The 19,212-nt window shown below is 32.8% G+C and overlaps 2 protein-coding genes and 1 long non-coding RNA gene across 4 annotated transcripts; 2 read left to right on the top strand and 1 right to left on the bottom strand.

Moving 5' to 3' along the window:
* The first annotated feature begins 2,389 nt into the window (after positions 1 to 2,389).
* LOC123916284 (provicilin-like) lies at positions 2,390 to 4,581 on the top strand. The gene is made up of 6 exons (XM_045967703.1): positions 2,390 to 2,706; positions 2,945 to 3,120; positions 3,268 to 3,348; positions 3,445 to 3,771; positions 3,867 to 4,176; positions 4,321 to 4,581. Exons 1-6 carry the CDS (start codon positions 2,406 to 2,408, stop codon positions 4,512 to 4,514), a joined length of 1,389 nt encoding a protein of 462 aa, XP_045823659.1. The 5' UTR covers positions 2,390 to 2,405; the 3' UTR covers positions 4,515 to 4,581.
* Positions 4,582 to 6,889: 2,308 nt separating this feature from the next.
* Positions 6,890 to 10,614, bottom strand: LOC123915698. Of its 2 annotated transcripts, none has more exons than XR_006811954.1 (5): positions 10,056 to 10,614; positions 8,744 to 9,134; positions 8,009 to 8,184; positions 7,838 to 7,894; positions 6,890 to 7,261 (listed from the first exon to the last, which is right to left on the bottom strand). It is a non-coding gene; the product is annotated as an uncharacterized LOC123915698 (long non-coding RNA). The 2 variants fall into 2 exon arrangements; XR_006811955.1 differs by having other exon boundaries at positions 6,890 to 7,264; positions 10,056 to 10,399.
* Positions 10,615 to 10,974: 360 nt separating this feature from the next.
* Positions 10,975 to 14,827, top strand: LOC123915696 (NAD(P)H-quinone oxidoreductase subunit N, chloroplastic). The gene is made up of 4 exons (XM_045966900.1): positions 10,975 to 11,585; positions 12,014 to 12,130; positions 12,289 to 12,374; positions 14,546 to 14,827. Exons 1-4 carry the CDS (start codon positions 11,178 to 11,180, stop codon positions 14,595 to 14,597), a joined length of 663 nt encoding a protein of 220 aa, XP_045822856.1. The 5' UTR covers positions 10,975 to 11,177; the 3' UTR covers positions 14,598 to 14,827.
* Positions 14,828 to 19,212: the final 4,385 nt, after the last annotated feature.

Genomic DNA, 19,212 nt, shown 5'->3' with positions numbered 1-19,212 from the left:
TGGGCTTACGGAAACCCAAATTTTATGAGTTTAGGTTTGGAGATAGCAAAATCCATCCCCACCCCGCCCCATTGTCATCCCTCAGTACTCCATAATACTAATCATTGTGTTGTTTTTAGTTGTACACTGTAGTATCATTTACAAAAATAACAATCCATGCGGTGAGTTTATAATATTTTAAGTGGGGTCAATGAATAAAAAATAGTTTTTTTTATAAGAAAAATTTGAATTATAAGAAGTACTAGATGTACTCAAATCTTACAATTCAAAAATAAAATATACCGTTAGATGCTTTGAATGAATACTAACAGGTGATTACACCAATTAGAAAATACAAAAGAACAAATATTCCCTATTCATCCTATAAACCAAAACCAGGAAATAAAAATAATCTGATCTACTAAGGAAGACAAATTAACCACTTCTCCTCTAAACATGGTGTTATTGCGTGCACGCCATAGACTCAAAGTGGTTGCTAACCAAATTATGTGCCTTGCTTTAGCGTATTTCTTATGCTTCACCAAACTGTCAAAAGTATTAAAATGCTTTCATCATTCTTCAAAGGGTATGAATTCCACATTCAACCATTTAATTTTTTTTTTTCCATACTTGTAATGAGAAAGAACAATTAAAAAATAAATGGTCGATGTCTTCTTCTTCTCGAAAACAAAACGCACAACCAAATTCACGAGGATTGACAATAATATTTTTCTCGCCAAAGCCATACGGGTCGGAAATTTTGCTAATAATAACCGCCAACCAAAAATGCTCACTTTGGAAGGAACATCATTCGCCCATAAATTTTGTAGCGCATCCACAACGTTATTGTCAATGGTCGTTTGTGCGTCACAATTTTGAAGGAAAGCATGCATAAGTTGAGCTCACCGAAAAAATGCCGGCATGGTTCGGGATCCATTTCCTGCGATCTAGACTGTCTAGCGTTGGACTGATATCTGTCAACATGCATGTTAGTTCTGATGAAGCTTCCATCTCGGTTGATAGCAATTCCTCTACCCATTGCAAGTGCCACTGCCAATTGCCTTCATTCCAAAAGCCAACATCTGTTATCACAGCCTCATAATTCAAAGCTTTGCTCTCCAATTGTGGATAAAGATGCTGCAAGCTAACATTCTCTGCCCATCTTATTTGCCAAAGCCGAATGCTATCTCATTTGCCCAACACAGTGCACACATTAGATTTGAACCAGTCACCATTATCTTCTCCTCCTATCTTCGTGATATCTCTCACCATACTGACTGTCCTTTTTCAGACCTGTTCACGATGCACATAAATTTTTTGTCCATTGAACCATATGATCTATGTACTAATAATTTGCACTACATAGAATTTCCTTCGTTAAGTGCTCTCCATTTCCATTTGCAAAGTAATGCTTGATTGAAAATGTCAAGGCACCGACTGGAATGCCTAAAAAGTGAAATGGAATTGAATCTACCCCGCATTGTAGGAAAGAGGACGCAACAGACAAAAAAGTTTCATCAAGATTAATCCTGTATAATTTACTTTTTTAAAAATTGACCTTCAAGCCAGACACCAATTCAAAACCTCGAAGGTTTTAATGGACATTGTCCCAATTACCTTCACCAAACAGAATCGTATCATCCACAAATTGAAGGGTATGAAACTGTAGGTCATTTCCGACGTTATAACTTATAACCATGAAAATTGTCATTATCAATTGCCCATTTATTTGTTTATGTCAAGGTGAATCCGAGTCTGGCATCAATGTAATCTATCAATTTCAATGAATTAATATCGTTTATATTTAATAATAAAAAAAATTGAACATTCCAGTATACATCTTATTTGGACATGTATCGAATTATCGATACACTGACAATTCTAATAGGTCTACAAATAGTGTTTAATATAGAAAAATTAATAAACACCGTTTAAATCATCTCAGTAACTATACCATACCCGTACATATTTAAATAAATGCATACCAAAAATTTTGTACCAAAAAAAAAAATGGCTACCGAGAAAATTTTAAATAAAAAGTAAAAAAAGTTAGTTCTTTTCTTGGTTTATCTCATATCATATGGAGTACTAACGTTTTCTAGTTGCTTCAATAATTCATACGCAAAATCCAACCATTGGTCAGTGATGAAAATAAATATAAAGCATCCCCTTATACTAAAAGAATGTCCAAGTTCATCAAATTCAAACAAAACTCCACCACCCAAGTCCAGTACCACTATTGTCTTCATTTTGCCACCTCAATTTGTTCATTTCAACACTCGTCAATATGCATGTCACACCATAGCCAAATGTTCATGCATCACAATCATCTATCTTCCATTTCTATAGCTATAAATACCGTTTAATCTCAGTGTACTCCATCATCTCATCATCCAAGTTATAAGTGACATTAATTCAAAATTAAAATGGCAATCAAAGCTCCATTAATGCTGCTAGGAATTGTTTTCCTAGTCTCCTCAGTTTGTGTCTCTTCTAGATCCGATCAAGATCAGGATCAAGAGAACCCTTTTTTGTTTAAGTCTAACCGTGTCCAAACCCTTTTTGAAAATGAAAACGGTCACATCCGTCTCCTTCAAAGGTTCGACAAACGTTCTAAAATATTTGAGAATCTCCAAAACTACCGCCTTTTAGAATATAAGTCCAAGCCTCACACCATCTTTCTCCCACAACAAAATGATGCTGACTTCATCCTTGCAGTTCTAAGTGGTAATTAAATATTTATTACAAGTAGTTTATTTTATTTTACATAATAAAATCATTATGTATGGTCTAATCTTATATATTGAATTGCATAAAAAAAAATCTTACATATTGAAAAAGATGTAGTGTTTTATAGGAAAAAAAGAGTTTACAAAAAACGACATTTCTTACCTTAAAAGTTCATTAAATTAATAAAGAATGAGTAATTTTTTATTTTGAAAGTTCCTTTAATTGGAATTTGCAGGGAAAGCTATTCTCACCGTGTTGAACCCTAATGATAGAAACTCCTTCAACCTTGAGCGTGGTGATACCATCAAACTCCCTGCTGGCACCATTGCCTATTTGGCAAACCGCGACGACAACGAAGATCTTAAAGTATTAGATCTTGCCATCCCCGTAAACAGACCCGGTCATTTTGAGGTAATATCAAAGTTTTAGAGGTCACTAACTACAATTGCATCACAACAACAATTGCAACTATATTTGCCCACATTTCGCGGTGTTAATTGTAAAACTTTGCAGCATAACTATTTTTACTCATACCATTGTTCTTGATCCTTTTGACAGTCTTTCTTATTGTCTGGAAGCGAAAACCAACAATCCTTTTTATCTGGGTTCAGCAAGAATATTCTAGAGGCCGCCTTCAATGTAAGCATACTAAACCCTATTTATTCATTTTGCATGCATTTGTTTTGTTAAATTTGTGTAGATATTCACTATATATGTACTTATAAATATATATAGGCTGATTATGAGGAGATTGAGAGGGTCCTTATAGAAGAGCAGAACAAAGAACCACAACATAGAAGAGGCCTTAAGGATAGGAGGAGGCAACAGAGCCAGGAAGCAAATATAATAGTCAAACTAACAAGGGAACAAATTGAGGAACTGAGCAAAAATGCAAAGTCTAGCTCTAAAAAAAGTGCATCTTCTGAATATGAACCATTCAACTTGGGAAACCGTGACCCTATCTATTCCAACAAGTTTGGCAACTTCTTTGAGATCACCCCCGAAAAAAATCCACAACTACAAGACTTGGATATACTTGTCAACGCCGTAGAGATTAAGGAGGTATAACAAAATTAATTTATTACATATATATGTTCAAATTAGAGAACATATAGCTAAAAAATTTAATGATTTTTTTTTTTCAAATATAATTTTAGGGATCTCTCTTTTTGCCACACTACAATTCAAGGGCCACATTGATAGTAACAACTGTTGAAGGAAACGGCGAGTTTGAACTTGTAAGTCATGAAAATGAGAATCAACATGAGCAAAGAGAAGAAGATGAGGCAGAGAAAGAAGAAGGACAAGAGAGAAGCAGACAAGTGCAAAGGTACAGAGCTAGGTTATCTCCAGGTGATGTTTTTGTAATTCCAGCAGGTCATCCAGTTGCTGTGAGTGCTTCCTCAAATCTCTATTTAGTTGGATTTGGTATCAATGCTGAGAACAATCAGAGGAACTTCCTTGCAGGTATACTATATTCACTAGCATGTATTAATTATTTATATTTTTCATACATGTTAACATTGATTAATATATTTTATTCTACTTTTTTGAATGAGAAAAAGCTAATTAGTTTTATATATGTTTTTGGTTGTGATTGAAAATTTGAAGGTGAGGAAGACAATGTGATAAGTCAAATACATAGATCAGTGAAGGAACTTGCATTCCCCGGATCAGCTCAACAGGTTGAAAGGCTATTAAAGAATCAGAAACAATCTTACTTTGCAAATGCTCAGCCTCAACAATGGGAGGAAGAAATCCAGAGAAAAAGGAGTCCCATATCTTCAATTTTGGGAGCTTTATAATGAGTGATCAAAATTATGAATATAGCTCATAGTGAGCAAAAAATAAAAGGCATTATGTTGTAACAATAACTAGTACTATGAATAAATAAATCAAGAGTAAATTTTGTGCCTCCTATATGCTACATATATAATGTTGAGTTTCAAAAGTGTGTGTGGTTAAATTTCGCGACTATATGAATAAGAAGAATGAGTGGTTAAGTCACTCTTTAAAAACAATTTTTTGATATAATAAATCTCCCAAAACTTCTACTTTTCTTCAATATGAATAGGGGTATACAACAATAATATTAACTAAATAATATAGTTGGTTTAAAATTTAAATTAAGTACCTGCTATTTTTCTTTATTTCACAGCCATCATTCATTGCTCTAGGACCACAAGAGAGGGAAACACCACATCACAACCCAAAACTTTAAGGCATTTTTTCCATATATAGCCGATGTGAGACTTAACCACTCACACTTGAAACCTAACATTCTCCCCCCAAGTGTGAGTTCACACATCCTATAGTTGGACCACAAGAGAGGGAAACACTAGGGATGACAACGGGCGCTCATGGGTGCGGCGGGTTTGACACTTACCAAACCCACACCCGAAATCAACACCCAAACCCAAAGACTGTTCGGGTGGCAAAACAAAACCTACGCCCACACCCATTGGGTTCGAGTTTTTTTTTTCCAAAACCCAAACCCGCATCGCATATGAAAATAATTTGCAAATTTAAGAAATTAAATTACAACATAGACTTGGAATTAAATTACAACTAAAATTAAGGTCTTCCAATGTAATTCAAACATAGATTTTCAAGAAATTACAACATAGACTTTCAAGAAATTAAATCACAACTAAAATTAAGGTAATTTAACATATTTCGGGTGGGTGTATGAGTTTCGGGTGTGGGTGAGTTTGACTAATACCAAACTCATATTATCAGGTGTCACCCGAACCCAAACCCAGTCAACTCGGGTTTCACTTGTTGACTTGGGTTTGGGTTCGTGTGGTCTCTTGGGTTTGAGTTTTTTTGCCATCCCTAGGAAACACCATATCTCAACCCAAAACCTTAAGGCATTAGGTTAATGGGTCAACTCTCTTATAAATTCAACATTTCTCTCATACATAGCCGATGTGAAACTTAACCACTCATACTTGAAATCCAACATTTTTCTCCAAATGAAGAATACTAGAGAACAATTTATTCATTCTTTTTTGTCTTTTCATGTATAATTTTCAAATTCCTATTATAGTTGTTATTATAGTTACGAGTAGCTAAAAAATTCTAGACTAGATATTGTTGACGGATCTCTTTTAAACTATATGAGCCATACAATTTAAGAGTGTCTAGTTTATGGAATTAAAAACTAATAGTTATTAGATTAAATTCTTTGGGTCAACAAAAGTTAATGTATTTGATCCAAATTTTGAATTAAATACATCCGTTTTTATTTGTCGCGATTTTTTCTAATAGTATAAAAGTAAAAAACCGTATAAATATACATTGTTATGTCAAATCTTTTTACTTCTTGATATGTTCCAGACCTAAGATCTAGATCATACGGCGGTGACAATCGTTGTGTATGGACTTTTTTTTTGACAACCCGTTGTGTATGGACTTTAGCTGGTGGTTTAACTGGTTGTTGGTGATGGTTGAACTCTGTTGGAAAGTAGGGAGTGATACCTAGCTACACACACTTTGATGATCAAGTCGGTAAACGCCGTAAGTGGGATGTATTTAGGGTTAGATATTGCACACTTGATGTAGCGTTTTGTAAACCTTATATAAGGAAACAATTATGGCTGTAAATACCTAGAATATTCTTCTCTCCGTTGTAATTGTGACAAGTGACATTTCATGGCAGGGCGGCAGTGCCAGTTAGTCCACGTGTCCCTGTAGAGCAGTAATTTCTTGTAATCAAGGTGTATCCATCATATGATGTACATTGCACTACAACATTTTTGCTTTTAGACAACCGTTGAAAACTGTTGCCCAAACCATGAAAATTGTTGCCTAAAAGTATAGGGGACAGTTTTCACCTGTTTTATAAGCGAGCGTTACCTATTATCTAAGGTTACAGTTTTTTCGCGTTTTGGGCACACTTTTTAAAACTGTCGCCTATGTTATCGAGAAAAGGGAACAATTATTCAAAAAACTTTAGGGAACAGTTATTCTGCGTTGCCAACTTTATTTACAGTCTACAATTGTTGCCTAAAGATTAAGCAAAGGGAACAATTTTCAAACGTCCCCATTATGTATTGGCAACATTTTTTGGCCACAACTTATAGGCAACAGTTTTTAAATTTACATTTGTAATATAGACAATAATTTTGAAAAGATTTTAACCAAATTTAATATCCAAATTATATATTTCAAATAAAAATGAGGCAAATATATGAACTCCTTCATTCAAATGTATGTAGTATTACAAAATTGCATAAAGAGTACCTCCTTTCTATGGGTACTAAAAATTAGCAACATGTGGACTCTTACTATAAAACACCTAAAGTCATGGTTACTTCTCCCATGACTACTTATATACAAATTAAGACAATATCTCAAAACCAATACAACTAAAATTGGGCACTTTTTGTGTAAATTGTAAATTTCTTTTCATTGCCCCCACTATCTTGGTTGCATAATCATATGAAGAACCACCTATAACATGCCCTTTGCATACTTTTCAATGTTCTTGATCAATTCCAACATATCTTTGATGATGATCCCTTTTCATCGTATTGCTCCAATGCAGAACCTGCTACACCAAATAATCAAATAGTTGAACAAAAACTGAACTACAATCTCACTAGTTATGCTAACAACACACCCTATATACACTAGAATGCATATTGCCATTACAAAATTAGAGTATCACTGTCCTCTATAATGTAAATGTACCAAATTACATCTAGTCATTTCATTGAAAATTCAATTTCATATCTGAACTATCTCTTAGGAATATGAGAATAAGTGATGGTTCCTTTTACAAATTCGTTTGCTTCTTTATTTCTCACAACTCAACAAGATATCCAATACACTTCAGAAGTTTTGTCTCAGTATAAATAACCATGCAACTCAACAACAAGACTACAACAACTCTTAAATACAAACAACAATACCTAGACTTCCTCTAGATGGTAGAGGGCTGTAAAACCAAACACAATGGTGTCTACATAGCTAATTGAATAATTAAATTAAATAAAAGAAGAGCTAAAATCAAACAATTAGATAGGCTTACATAATTTAAGGCCAGATACACAGGTTAGAAATAACTTAAAAAATGTAGACAATATGAAATTAGTAGTGGAAAATTGAATTGCAAATAACTTACAATCAGACAAGTTAAGTTTCTAATCAAAATCACTTTGTGTTAAGAGTAAATTGCTTCCTGCACCACAATTTTCAATTGCTTGGTAAGGATCGAATTTGTCTACATATTCCAAGAAAATGCATTTAAATACAAGCACATAATTATAATTATTTGCCACTTAAACATGTGTACCTTTACCTACTTGGAGTTGAGAATTAATGAATGTTAACTTGATTTTGGCAACTATGCCCCTTTCTTGCTAAAAGTAAATGCCAAGTTCTCCAATGTTCACCTACACCAAAGTAGTTTGTTTTAAGGCTTGTTTCAGTTAATTCCTTCTTCTCGCTTAGTTGTACTACATTATTCACCTACACCAAATGTTAACATTTCATACAATTGATTATCAATTTCAATTTCACATTCAATATCAATTTCAATAACAAGTAAAGGGGCATAACAAGTAATTTGGCATTTCAATATCAATTTCATGAGGTTTAGTCAAGATAAATTGGTTCATTCATACTCCAAGCATGAGTTTTCACTCAACGTGAATTGGCTAGCTCATTCATAAAACCATTATCCTCTACATACTAAGTATTAAATAGTAATTAGTATCTAGTATTTAGTAATCACTATATTTCACAAAAACCCGCAAACCCAAAATCAAAATCTAGAAAGTATAAACAATTATCGAAAACCTATACACACCAAAAACCAACAAAGTTCCATTCAAATATGACCAAATCTTGTTAGGCTTGAAATTGAACAGAATATGAAAAACATGCAAATAATAATCAGAAAAATTAACATCAAACTTCTAACTGAGCCAAGAACAGAGAAATTTAATTTGGGATGAAAGAGGATGTCAGGGTTTTGGCAAAATTTAGGGAAACCCCAATCTAAGTTGAAGTTGATAAAGAGACTCACGATATAACAAGTTGATGTTGTTCAACACTGTGCAAAATACTTGCATAATAGTGAGTTAAGACATTAGAGTGCTTCCTCCTAACATTATATTGACGAGTCATTATCACTAGATTCCACAACTTAGTCCTTATGTGCTAGATTGAGTAATGTTAAATGACTCTCATGTTCATCAAAGTTCCAAAAGTAAGAGGAATCAATCCACCAAAGTTATTATTTGAAAGGTCATGTAACTTCAAAGCTTTTAGCTAAGATATATTAGTCACATTCCCTTTGTTTCTAGTGAGCAAGATCAGGGTTGTCCAACATTGAATGATTGCTGCAGCTTACCCCTGGCCAAGTGAAGTAATCTGAAATGTTGGCTTGGTCCTGTAACTCAGCACCAAAAAGCTCGCTGTAAATTGTGGTACCATTCCCAAACAAACATCAAATGAGATTTTAATTACGAAAAAACACAACACTCAGTTTTGTGAGCAAAACTCGATCGTCAATATCTAAATATTGCCATATAGATTGCTCCACTCGGTTTATATGTAGCAATCTTTGTATTGCTTTGATTGAAAAAACCATGTGACTAAATTTCCTCAAGTTCAATAACATAAATATATAGACAAGCTAATCAAGGAATAGACTAACCCATAAGCATCTTAGTCTAAGTCTTCCAATGCTAAATTCATAACAAGAACACCAACCTATTCCACCAATTTCTATAACTCATACATAATAGAGCATTCATGAACTTCAAATTAAAGAATTTGTCAAAATGATCCAAAACAAACAAAAAACATAAACAACCACATTATCCATCAATGGAAAAAATTAATAAATAAAATTGTGACTACAAAAGTCTTGCACATATTGTATATCAGCCAATAAAAAACTGAACTGTTAATAGACCCACAACTTCATGTAAACAAGTTTAGTTTAATTAGTTCTTCATCTTCATACTAATTAGTTTAATCAGTAAAAAAAACTTAAGTACAACAAGTCTTAGCATAAAAGTTGATTCTAAATAAACATATTGAGCAAAAATAACAGCGACCCAAATTTCAAAATCATGAAATTAACACAAAGAAGTAGGAAAATCATGAAATGAACCATAAATTATTTCCTTGCTCAATCTCATCTATTCACAGTAGCTAAAAATTCGTACATATCATTCAAAAGGGAAACATCACACCATTCAAAATGAGAACAAAAAATAATCATCAAAACCGGAAAAACTACACTACAAATTCTCATATTTGGATCATAAACAACGTAAAATAAATAATAAGCTAAGTCGAAATCCAAAGCAGAGAGAAGTCAAGTATACCGTGAGATTGGGAAATAGAAATCGATCTGAGTTGTGTGTGAAGAGTAGCGGTTTGGGATTTGAGGTCTGAAGAGAGAAATCCAAGATCTGAGGGCGTGAAGATGAGCGGTTTGATGCGTGAAGCGATTTGGGTTTGGAGAGTAGCGATCTAAGACAAGAAGGGAAAATGAAATCGATTTGGGATTTGGGTTATTGGTTCAAGAAGGGTTTGGTTTTGAGTCGTGACCCGTTTATGATTTGGGTTTGAGGAACATGGTCGAAGGTGAGTAGATGAGATTGGGCGTAGATGTGAATAGTAGCGATTTGAGATTGAGTGTGTCTGGAAGTGTAATGTTTATGTTTATTAAAAATAAAATAAAAAATAATAGATTTGATTTTTTTGGTGAAAAAGTTTGGAGGGAAGATTGCCTCCAAAAATTTGTTGTGGCTGAAATTCTTATGCAACAACATAAAAATGTAGCCTTTTGTTAGAAATAATGCCACAATTTAAAAGCGTGCCCAGAAGTATCTAAGGGGACAATTAACAATCATCGCCATTAAATAATAGAGTAACACTCCGAAAACGTCCCCAATAATATTTTAGGGAACGATTATAAGCGGTTGCAAAAACACTTCTGGCAACAGCCATAAAGCGTTGCCTAAGGCAACTTTTAGGGGACAATTTTTATGTGTTGCCTAAAAAAGTGTTGCCAGATACCATATTTGTTGTAGTGTTGTTATTTGGGGGTCGAATGACCCGATTCAGCACGCAGATGGACTCTTGGCCCAGCGCGAAACACTTCTCTCAAATTTGACGTCTACACTGATTTGTATACGGGGTAAAGATACAGGTTCAGAATTTATGTGTTTAAATACAGAGCTGTTTAAAATAAGGGGAAAGCTTGACCACATGACACCATCTCTAATTGAAGGTTACAAGTGAAGACAAAACCTATGTCCTATCGTTGATAACTTTATCTCATTTCTCCACCATACAACTCACCCCCTTCCTAATTTCCAACCAAAACATATTTCTAACCAATATTTCTTTATCTTTCAACTTATGAAGAAAATAAAACATGTACCTTATTCACCAATAACCACTCACAAACATTATTAAATTTCTTTATTAACAGAACAAAAATGTTAGCATCTGCTAGCTTACGTTGTGGAGGACTAACATGCTCAAATGTTCAACAACCAACAAGGAACAATTTCATAGCTGAAAAACAGAACAACACAATAAGATTGTTTGTGGATTGGAGAGGAAAACAATGTAACAGTAACAAAACTAAAAGGGTAGTGAGGTGCAGTAGTGGAATTGGGTTAGGTGACTTCATTGGAGGAGATTTGGTTAAACTTGATATTGGACGTTGGCTTTCAGATGTTGAAGAACATAAAGCACTTGCTATATATACTCCTCATGAAGGAGGGTATGAAGGTCGTTACTTATCTCGTCTTCAACGTCAGGGGTACTATTTTCTCGACCTTACTGCTCGTGGTCTCGGTGATCCCGAAACCACTCTTACCAAAGTTCACCCTGTTTGTCCTGTAAGTTTTTCTCTCTTTTGTAGATTTGATAACTCATTCTTGTTATCTGATGGATAGAAAATGTAGCACAACACTTTGAATTGAAGGTGTGTCTCATATCTCACATCTATCGGTGTCTGATACCAACATGAGACTGACGCGTGTAGTTATATTCTACAACTTTCATTTTCTTAATTTATTATCTGTGTCTGTCTACATATATTAGAATTAGTGGTGTTTGGTGGCGTAAAGCATCAACACTTCAGATTAAAGACGTCTCTGGTATTCAAATTATGCAAAATAATTACAAATACAAACATGACACCTTCACATGTAGTTAGATTCTATAACTTTTGTTTTCTCATATTATTACCTGTGTTTGGTGTTATTAGTGCTTCATAGATTATTACTCAAGTTTAAAGTATATAGAATTTTGTCATGAATGACAGGCTCATTTAGGAAAGCAACCAATAGCAAGGTGGTATTTCCCACCAGAAGTTGATTACAGATTGGAAGCATTGCCGCCAAATGCCAAAGGACTAGTGGTTTGGATCATTGAAGCCAAGGTGTGGATTATGCTATTACATTTATTACATTAATAAAATTAAAATACACCATACATACATAAACACTATAATGATTACTTATATGTTTTGTTGAAAATTATCATAAACCTCATACCTCAAATTGTACTGGTGTAAATGTTCTTTTGGCATTTTCTTAGGTTCTCTCAAAGGCAGAACTGCAATTCCTTGCTCTACTGCCTACACTAAGGCCTAATGTGAGGGTCATTGCTGAATGTGGAAATTGGTAGGATGTCAAATTTTCTAAACTTCATGTTGCTATTTGCATTATTACTATCATTTTGTTGTAGATTATGTGGTTTTTATTCTTTTATTGTCTGTTTCTAGTGATTGTTGTCCTTAATTTCTGGTGCATAAAACATGTGCTAGAGCCTAGAGGACTTGAATTTGCCTAACTTCAACTTTCCACATATATATGCTATGCCCAGCTTAGATTAACATCTACTCTGTGACTAATCTTGTCTTTTAAGTTAGATAAGTTTAGACCATTTTGCCCTTAATTCATTAGTAAAAGTAAAGTTCAATGCATTTTCTTCATGTTTGTAAGGATACAAAGGGAAAATTTTCATTAGTTGTATCTTTGTTTCTTAAAGGAATTAATTTTTTTTTGATAAAAAAAAAAACTTATAGATCAGGGCCGTCCTATGTAAGGGTACATGACCCTCTGCACAAGGCCTCAAATTTTGGGTCAGTTGAAAATTTTAAAAGTAATTGTTGAAAATATTTAAGGATGTTTTCTCTCCCGACTCCGTCTTTCTTTTCTACCCCTGAATTTCCATTTTTATCCTTGTGAGTACTTCGATTTGTACGAACCGAATTAATTTTACGGTTTAAGCAATTCGGTTTATACAAACTGAATTCCTGTTCTGCTGTTTTGGCCTGTTGTGCTTTTTTCTTCTTCCTTGGTGTTTTGGTGATTGCTTCCATGAATTCAATTCATGGTGAAGAAATCACTTCCATAAATTCAATTCATGGTGAAGAATTCATTTGCTTCCATAAACATCGTAATTCATGGTGTTTTCGAATGAGTTCATCAAAATCAAAGTTGGTGATTGCTTCCATGAATTCAATTCATGGTGAAAAAATCATGTTGCTTCCATAAATTCAAGTAAAGAAATCATGGTGAAGAATTCATTTGCATATTTTGTGTTTCAATTGTTTCGGTTCTTAAAAACCGAAATATGTTGCCAAATTTTCTTCAAACCACAACGGGCAAAATGAAATTTTTGGGGTATAAAAGAAAGGCGGGGTCGGAAGAGAAAACATCATATTTAAGTATTAGTAAACTGTGGAAAATGACACAATGTATTAATCCACCCGTCTCAAAACTTTAGTTTTTTTGGAGTTTTGCACGGAGATTAAGAAATGATAAGTAAAGTCATTTTTATCCTTACTTTATTAAGAAAGATAAAATATATTTAATTAATGCTTTAACTTTTGTAAGGGTGCAAATGGTAAAATATCACTAAATGTGCATTGCTTTCTTAAAAGGACTAAAGTTTTAAAACAAAATTAAAAAGTAAAAAAGACTAAAGATTTGGGACGGAGAGAGTAGTATCATAGTGGTTGGAGCATTTGTGTGAAGTGATGTGTGTGCTTGTGGGTTCATATAAGATTATTAGTAGGCCCCAAAGATTATTTGTAGGTCTCATCTAGTAAGTTTTTTTAGATGCCCGTTTGAAAAGATAGGTCGCTTATTAAGTATTATTATTAAAAATTTATAAATAAATTATGTGTACACGTATGATTCACTTAAGTACCAAAAATTGAATTTCTCCATTGTAAATTTTCTTAGAGATCGAACCACATTCCATGATGATGCAACGGCGCATACCAGTGGCGGTGCCACATACACGTGAGAGGGTGCAGCTGCACCCCCGGGTCTTAATAATTTATACAAATAATATTATTTTTTCGGATAATGAATCTCCCGACTTTTACGCTTTGCACCCAAATTTTATGTGTTATTTTTTATGTTTACGTTGTATTAATTAGAAGTCTAATTTTTAATATTAGAAAAAAGTCCTCAAATTGTTTGGGACACCCTAATATAATGGATGCAGGGAGTAGCTTATTTAAGAACTTCTCCACCAAGATAAGTAATTTATTTTTATTTTTTTTATAATAAGTAATTTATTCTTAACTAACATAGAAAAACTAATACTATATAAGTATATAGGTATGAAAATATGGAAATAGAGAAGCTCATTCCAACTTATGCAGAAATTTTTTAACTAAAATATTTGTATTATTTGCAGGATTATTTAAACTGTTTCTATAAATACTTGTTGAAAAGTTTATTCAAAATGAATTATAGTGATGTTAAGATAAGATGTATTATTTTCATGTTTTATTTTTTTTGAACATTTTTATTTTCATGTTTGTGTGAATGATCAGGAGAAAGTTTACATGGACTCCACTAAAAGAAATTGCTGGACTAACCACTTAGTCAAGAAGCTTGATGATGATGCTACTTATCATTTCTGATTTTCCAACCCTCAACAACCAAGTAGGAACATTTTCATCTTTCTTCAAGCTTGAAGATCCATATATGATTAAGGAAGTTCATTGTAAATAATTAGATCTGCTGCCACAACCATGAATGATATATATGTACATTCTCAAGGTTTAATTTTGTTAAGCTATAAAAAAATTCATCAAAAGATTATATTTAGGAAATTCTATTTCAACAAAAAATTTGTTATAGATTTGCAATGTGAAATATCTAGATAAGAAAAATAAGAATTATTTCAACACAATTTTTTGATTTCTCTAAAAATATGAAATATTTTCACAGTCTAATCATCGAGGTTGAAAGTACGATGGATATTATCCAAGATAGATTGGTAAACAAACAGTCAATCAAATAATATATGTAATTTGCTTCAACGAGAAGAGAATGAATAATATATGTAATTCACAATGCGTTGTAACATTTTTTTTTTACTAAGCTAATACCAATGTTTTAAAAATTGAATCGGAAATTAAATCCATGAAAATTCTGAGTCATGGTTCAACTAATTGAACTACAATTTTGAATTGATATTTAATTAATAATGAAAATCAGAACTGAACTAATAAATATTAAAACAATTTGTAACAAAATTATAAAAATGAATATGCTCACATAAAAAAATTGGTTTCTTCACGACACCCAATAATAGCAAAATGAGAAAGAAGCCCAATAAATTTTAGTAGACCAAATTAAAAGAAATTAACCCCATATTGACTAAAAAACTAAATTTTAATTTCATAACAACAATGCATCGTTGTAACTTGTAGTCTACATTTCTTCTTCAAACATCATTTTCTACTTTCACGCAAGAATAAGAAGCAAAGTGAAACATGTTCAAGTAAGAAAGGAAACATGAGTTTTAGAATAAATATTTTAATTATCGTTAAAAAAACTTTAACTATAATTTTGTAATATAATATAATTATTATAAACAGTAATGACATAAATAATCTATATAAAAAAAAAAGTAATGACATAAATAAATTTTTAAATTATAGAACAAAATTAGTCATAGTTAAAATGGATAATTGGAGAGTTAAGGAACTTGAGCAGATCCAACTTCCCAAAAATGGAGATAAGCCAACTCAAAATGTGATTACCTATTTATTTTATTGATTTTTTTTTTATGACAGATGGAAAAAAAACAGACAAACAAGAAAAGAAAAGAAAAGAAAAGAAACTAAGCTCGTGGACGAGCAACGCCCACAACATCAGCCATCAACATGAGATTGAGTTTAGGAGGACAACTATTCCAAATCTTCAATCTATCATTACAGGAGGCTCTAATATTCGCAAGTCAATTGATACCTTCATTAATTACCCTTTCTAAGATTATGCTGAAAAAGAGATTTCAATCCTTATTGATTTCTTGATTACCTAATAAATTTTAATTTTTTAATAATGCAAATCGATGACTTAGCTCCACTAAATTTCATGTTTGCATTACTTTTAAAAGTTTTTTTTTTAATTCACTCCTTGATAATTTAAGGATTGTCTACAAATCATAACTCAAGCGGCATAAATAAAGAAATTGCCATACAAAAAGAAAGAAATACAAAAATATAAGCTACAATTTAGCAAAAATAAGCTAAAAACTATTGAGAAATTAACCTTATCAAAAGGATATTTTTTGTCATATAAATTTTTATAAGCTATATGTCATAAGCTTAAAACGAGGTATTGCCATATAGAGCTTAAGAAACAAAAATAAAAGTTTTTAAGAACTATAAGGTTTAGTCTACCTCGGGACGTCTTGTGTTGGGGAGGCTGTTGGTGTTAATATATCTCATTTTAGCTTGTTAAAAAAAAAACTATAAGGTTTTTTAAAAACTTTTTTTTTTAAATGTAGGGACTATTGTTAAAAGGTGAGCAAAATATACGGACCAAAAACACATTTAACCGATTTATCTATAACTTCAAATTAAAGATTAAATTGTTAAACTAAAGATTAAATATAGTTATATAATTAACGTAATGATATTTTAAGGTCTTGAATAATAGTTATAAATAATAATAATAATAATAATAATAATAATAATAATAAATAATAATAATAATATGTCATAAAAATAAGTCATCTGGAACATGCTAACTTTCGTAAAAAATGAGGGACTAAAATTGAAAATTTAGTTGGACCAAAGTTCAAACGAAATTTTTAGAGAGGCTTAAAATGAAATTTGATATATTTAAAAGGACTAAAAACATATTTAAGGCCAGTTTGGATTTTTTTTTTTTTATTATAGTTTATACGAAATACCTTATGCAAATAAATAAGCTTTTATGTATTATTATAAGTTTTTCAATATAGTTTATGTGAAAAAAAACTTATAAGTTTGCCTAAAGCTCATCTAAAATTGGGGTGGGGCGCGATGGACTAACTTTGGGATCGGAGCTCAAAGGTCAAGTCCGCCCCATTTACTAACGAGTTGACGGGTTGGTATAGTATTTACTATTTTTTTATATTGTTTTATGAAAAGAAAAAAAGATTCAACAACGCATGATAGAAAATAACTCAAAAGATTAAAAACTCAAATCATGTAGTAAATAGTAATAATTAATAATTCAAATAGATCACCAAATTGCTTCATGTAAACTATTAATAGTTAATTTAGTTTTAATTCGCTACATCTCGTAATATCGATGTCATTCTTTAAAATAAATAAGTCTCGATAAAATAAAGTACCAATAAAAACTCAACAATATTAAACAAGTCTCAAAATAAATCCAATCACCTAAATAAGTGTCAAAATCAAAATAAAATGGATTGAGAATGAAAACAATACAAGTAAAGTTAGAGACTTGCACTTAAAATATTATTATACAAAAGGCTTAACTACACATTTGGTCCCTTACGTTTATTTTAGGTTTCAATTTGGTCTCTTACGTTTAAAAAGTATCAATTTGGTCCCTTACGTTTATTTTAGGTTTCAAGTTAGTCCTTTCCGTTAGTTTTGTCACTAACACCGTTTGAACAGTACACGTGTCAGTGTGTTCAAGTGTCACGTGTCAGTCCACATATGCAAATTGGCTGCCACATGTGACAAAATTTACGGAAAGGACTAACTTGAAACCTAAAATAAACGTAAGGGACCAAATTGATACATTTTAAATATAAGAGACAAAATAGAAACCTAAAATAAACGTAACGGACCAAATGTATAGTTAAACCTAAAAAAAAATAGAACAAAATTGGTGTATCCCAACATATTCTAATATATACATGACTTGTCTGATACGTATTGTAGCTGTTGTGAATTCGTCTTAAAATTACACCAATGAATAACTTGATGTGTGGAGCAATAGAACGGCAACCAAATAATTAAGCGGAATAAGCAATAATAATAATAACCGATAAACGAGATAAAGGAGAATAAAGAACACAATATTTGTTTACCCAGTTCGGTCCAATAATGACCTAGTCTCGGGGAGAGAGCAGCCCCTCCGTTCCACTATATCAAACGAGTAACTTTACAAAGAAATTCCCAATTGGGTTACAAGAATTAATCCTAATTCTACCCAAATCACGAATCTCTTCCCGTGGCCAAGAGACTCAATTTGATAAGTGTTTCCCAAGGTGTACCACAAAGATAGTTCGCCCACCCTAGAGTTGTACCAAGAGAAAAAACCATTTTTCCTCTCTAAGACCCTAGCCCTTGTGTGGTGACAAACCCTAATCCTTGCCTCTACATCTGTACTCTCTTTCTCTCAATTTTTCTATGAATAAAGTAATCCCTATTTATGGAAAAATATATGTCAAAAAACTAGTAACAAATCTGTTTTAAAATAAAACAAATCCAAGTCAGAGTGTCTTCCAAAAAAATATATTTTTTCCCAAAAAATCTTAAAAACATCAAAGATGCAAAAAGATTCAACAAAGATTTTTCTGACTTCTTGTAACTGAGATTTCAAGGCATATCCAACAATTCTCCACCTTGCCTTTAAATCGATGGTGATCCGATCAACCACCGTGCTGCTCTCTCCATCTTGAACCTCTATTCAAGATCACCGGATCGTACCTCCCTCTTCACCCTCGGAATGCCTTCCGCTCTCATGAAGATCTTGCATCCCACTACCATAGGATTTTAGGTAGCCCCACAAGATTCACCGCACCCTCTTCAGACTCCGAAGTGGTCAACTTCGTACCTCCCTGAAGAAACGCTTGCTCCCAACTATCATCGGAATTTTAGATAGCTCAACAAGCTCCACCATCCCTCTTCAGCCCCCGGATTGTGCCTTTTCCGTCCTCCTGAAGAATCGCTTGCCTCTGACTATCCATGGGATTTTGCGATAGCCCTACAAGCCTTCACCACACTTCGACCCCGGAATGCCTTCCGTACTCTCGAAGTTTTGCTTGGCTCCAAACCAACCTTGGAATTTTAGGTGGTTCCACAAGCTGCAACATCAAACTCTCCTTGTATCCAACTACCTCCAACAGTCTCACAAGTTACCAAGTCTGATCACCTGTTGCTTTCAATTGCCTCCCTGAAGATCATCTCAAGGTCTTGCACTTCTTCAGCCACAATTGAAACATAACCCACAAGGTCTCCAT

Source organism: Trifolium pratense, linkage group LG3 (genome assembly GCF_020283565.1).
Source record: "Trifolium pratense cultivar HEN17-A07 linkage group LG3, ARS_RC_1.1, whole genome shotgun sequence".
Classification (NCBI taxonomy): Eukaryota; Viridiplantae; Streptophyta; class Magnoliopsida; order Fabales; family Fabaceae; genus Trifolium; species Trifolium pratense.
This window is presented reverse-complemented; position numbering and strand designations above follow the sequence as displayed.

Coding starts and splice junctions, on each gene's coding strand:
- LOC123916284 (XM_045967703.1), top strand. CDS start 2,406: ATGGCAATCAAAGCTCCATTAATGCTGCTAGGAATTGTTTTCCTAGTC. Junction 3,349..3,444: donor TTCTAGAGGCCGCCTTCAAT/GTAAGCATACTA, acceptor AAATATATATAG/GCTGATTATGAGGAGATTGA. Junction 4,177..4,320: donor TCAGAGGAACTTCCTTGCAG/GTATACTATATT, acceptor GAAAATTTGAAG/GTGAGGAAGACAATGTGATA.
- LOC123915696 (XM_045966900.1), top strand. CDS start 11,178: ATGTTAGCATCTGCTAGCTTACGTTGTGGAGGACTAACATGCTCAAAT. Junction 12,131..12,288: donor TTTGGATCATTGAAGCCAAG/GTGTGGATTATG, acceptor GCATTTTCTTAG/GTTCTCTCAAAGGCAGAACT. Junction 12,375..14,545: donor ATTGCTGAATGTGGAAATTG/GTAGGATGTCAA, acceptor GTGAATGATCAG/GAGAAAGTTTACATGGACTC.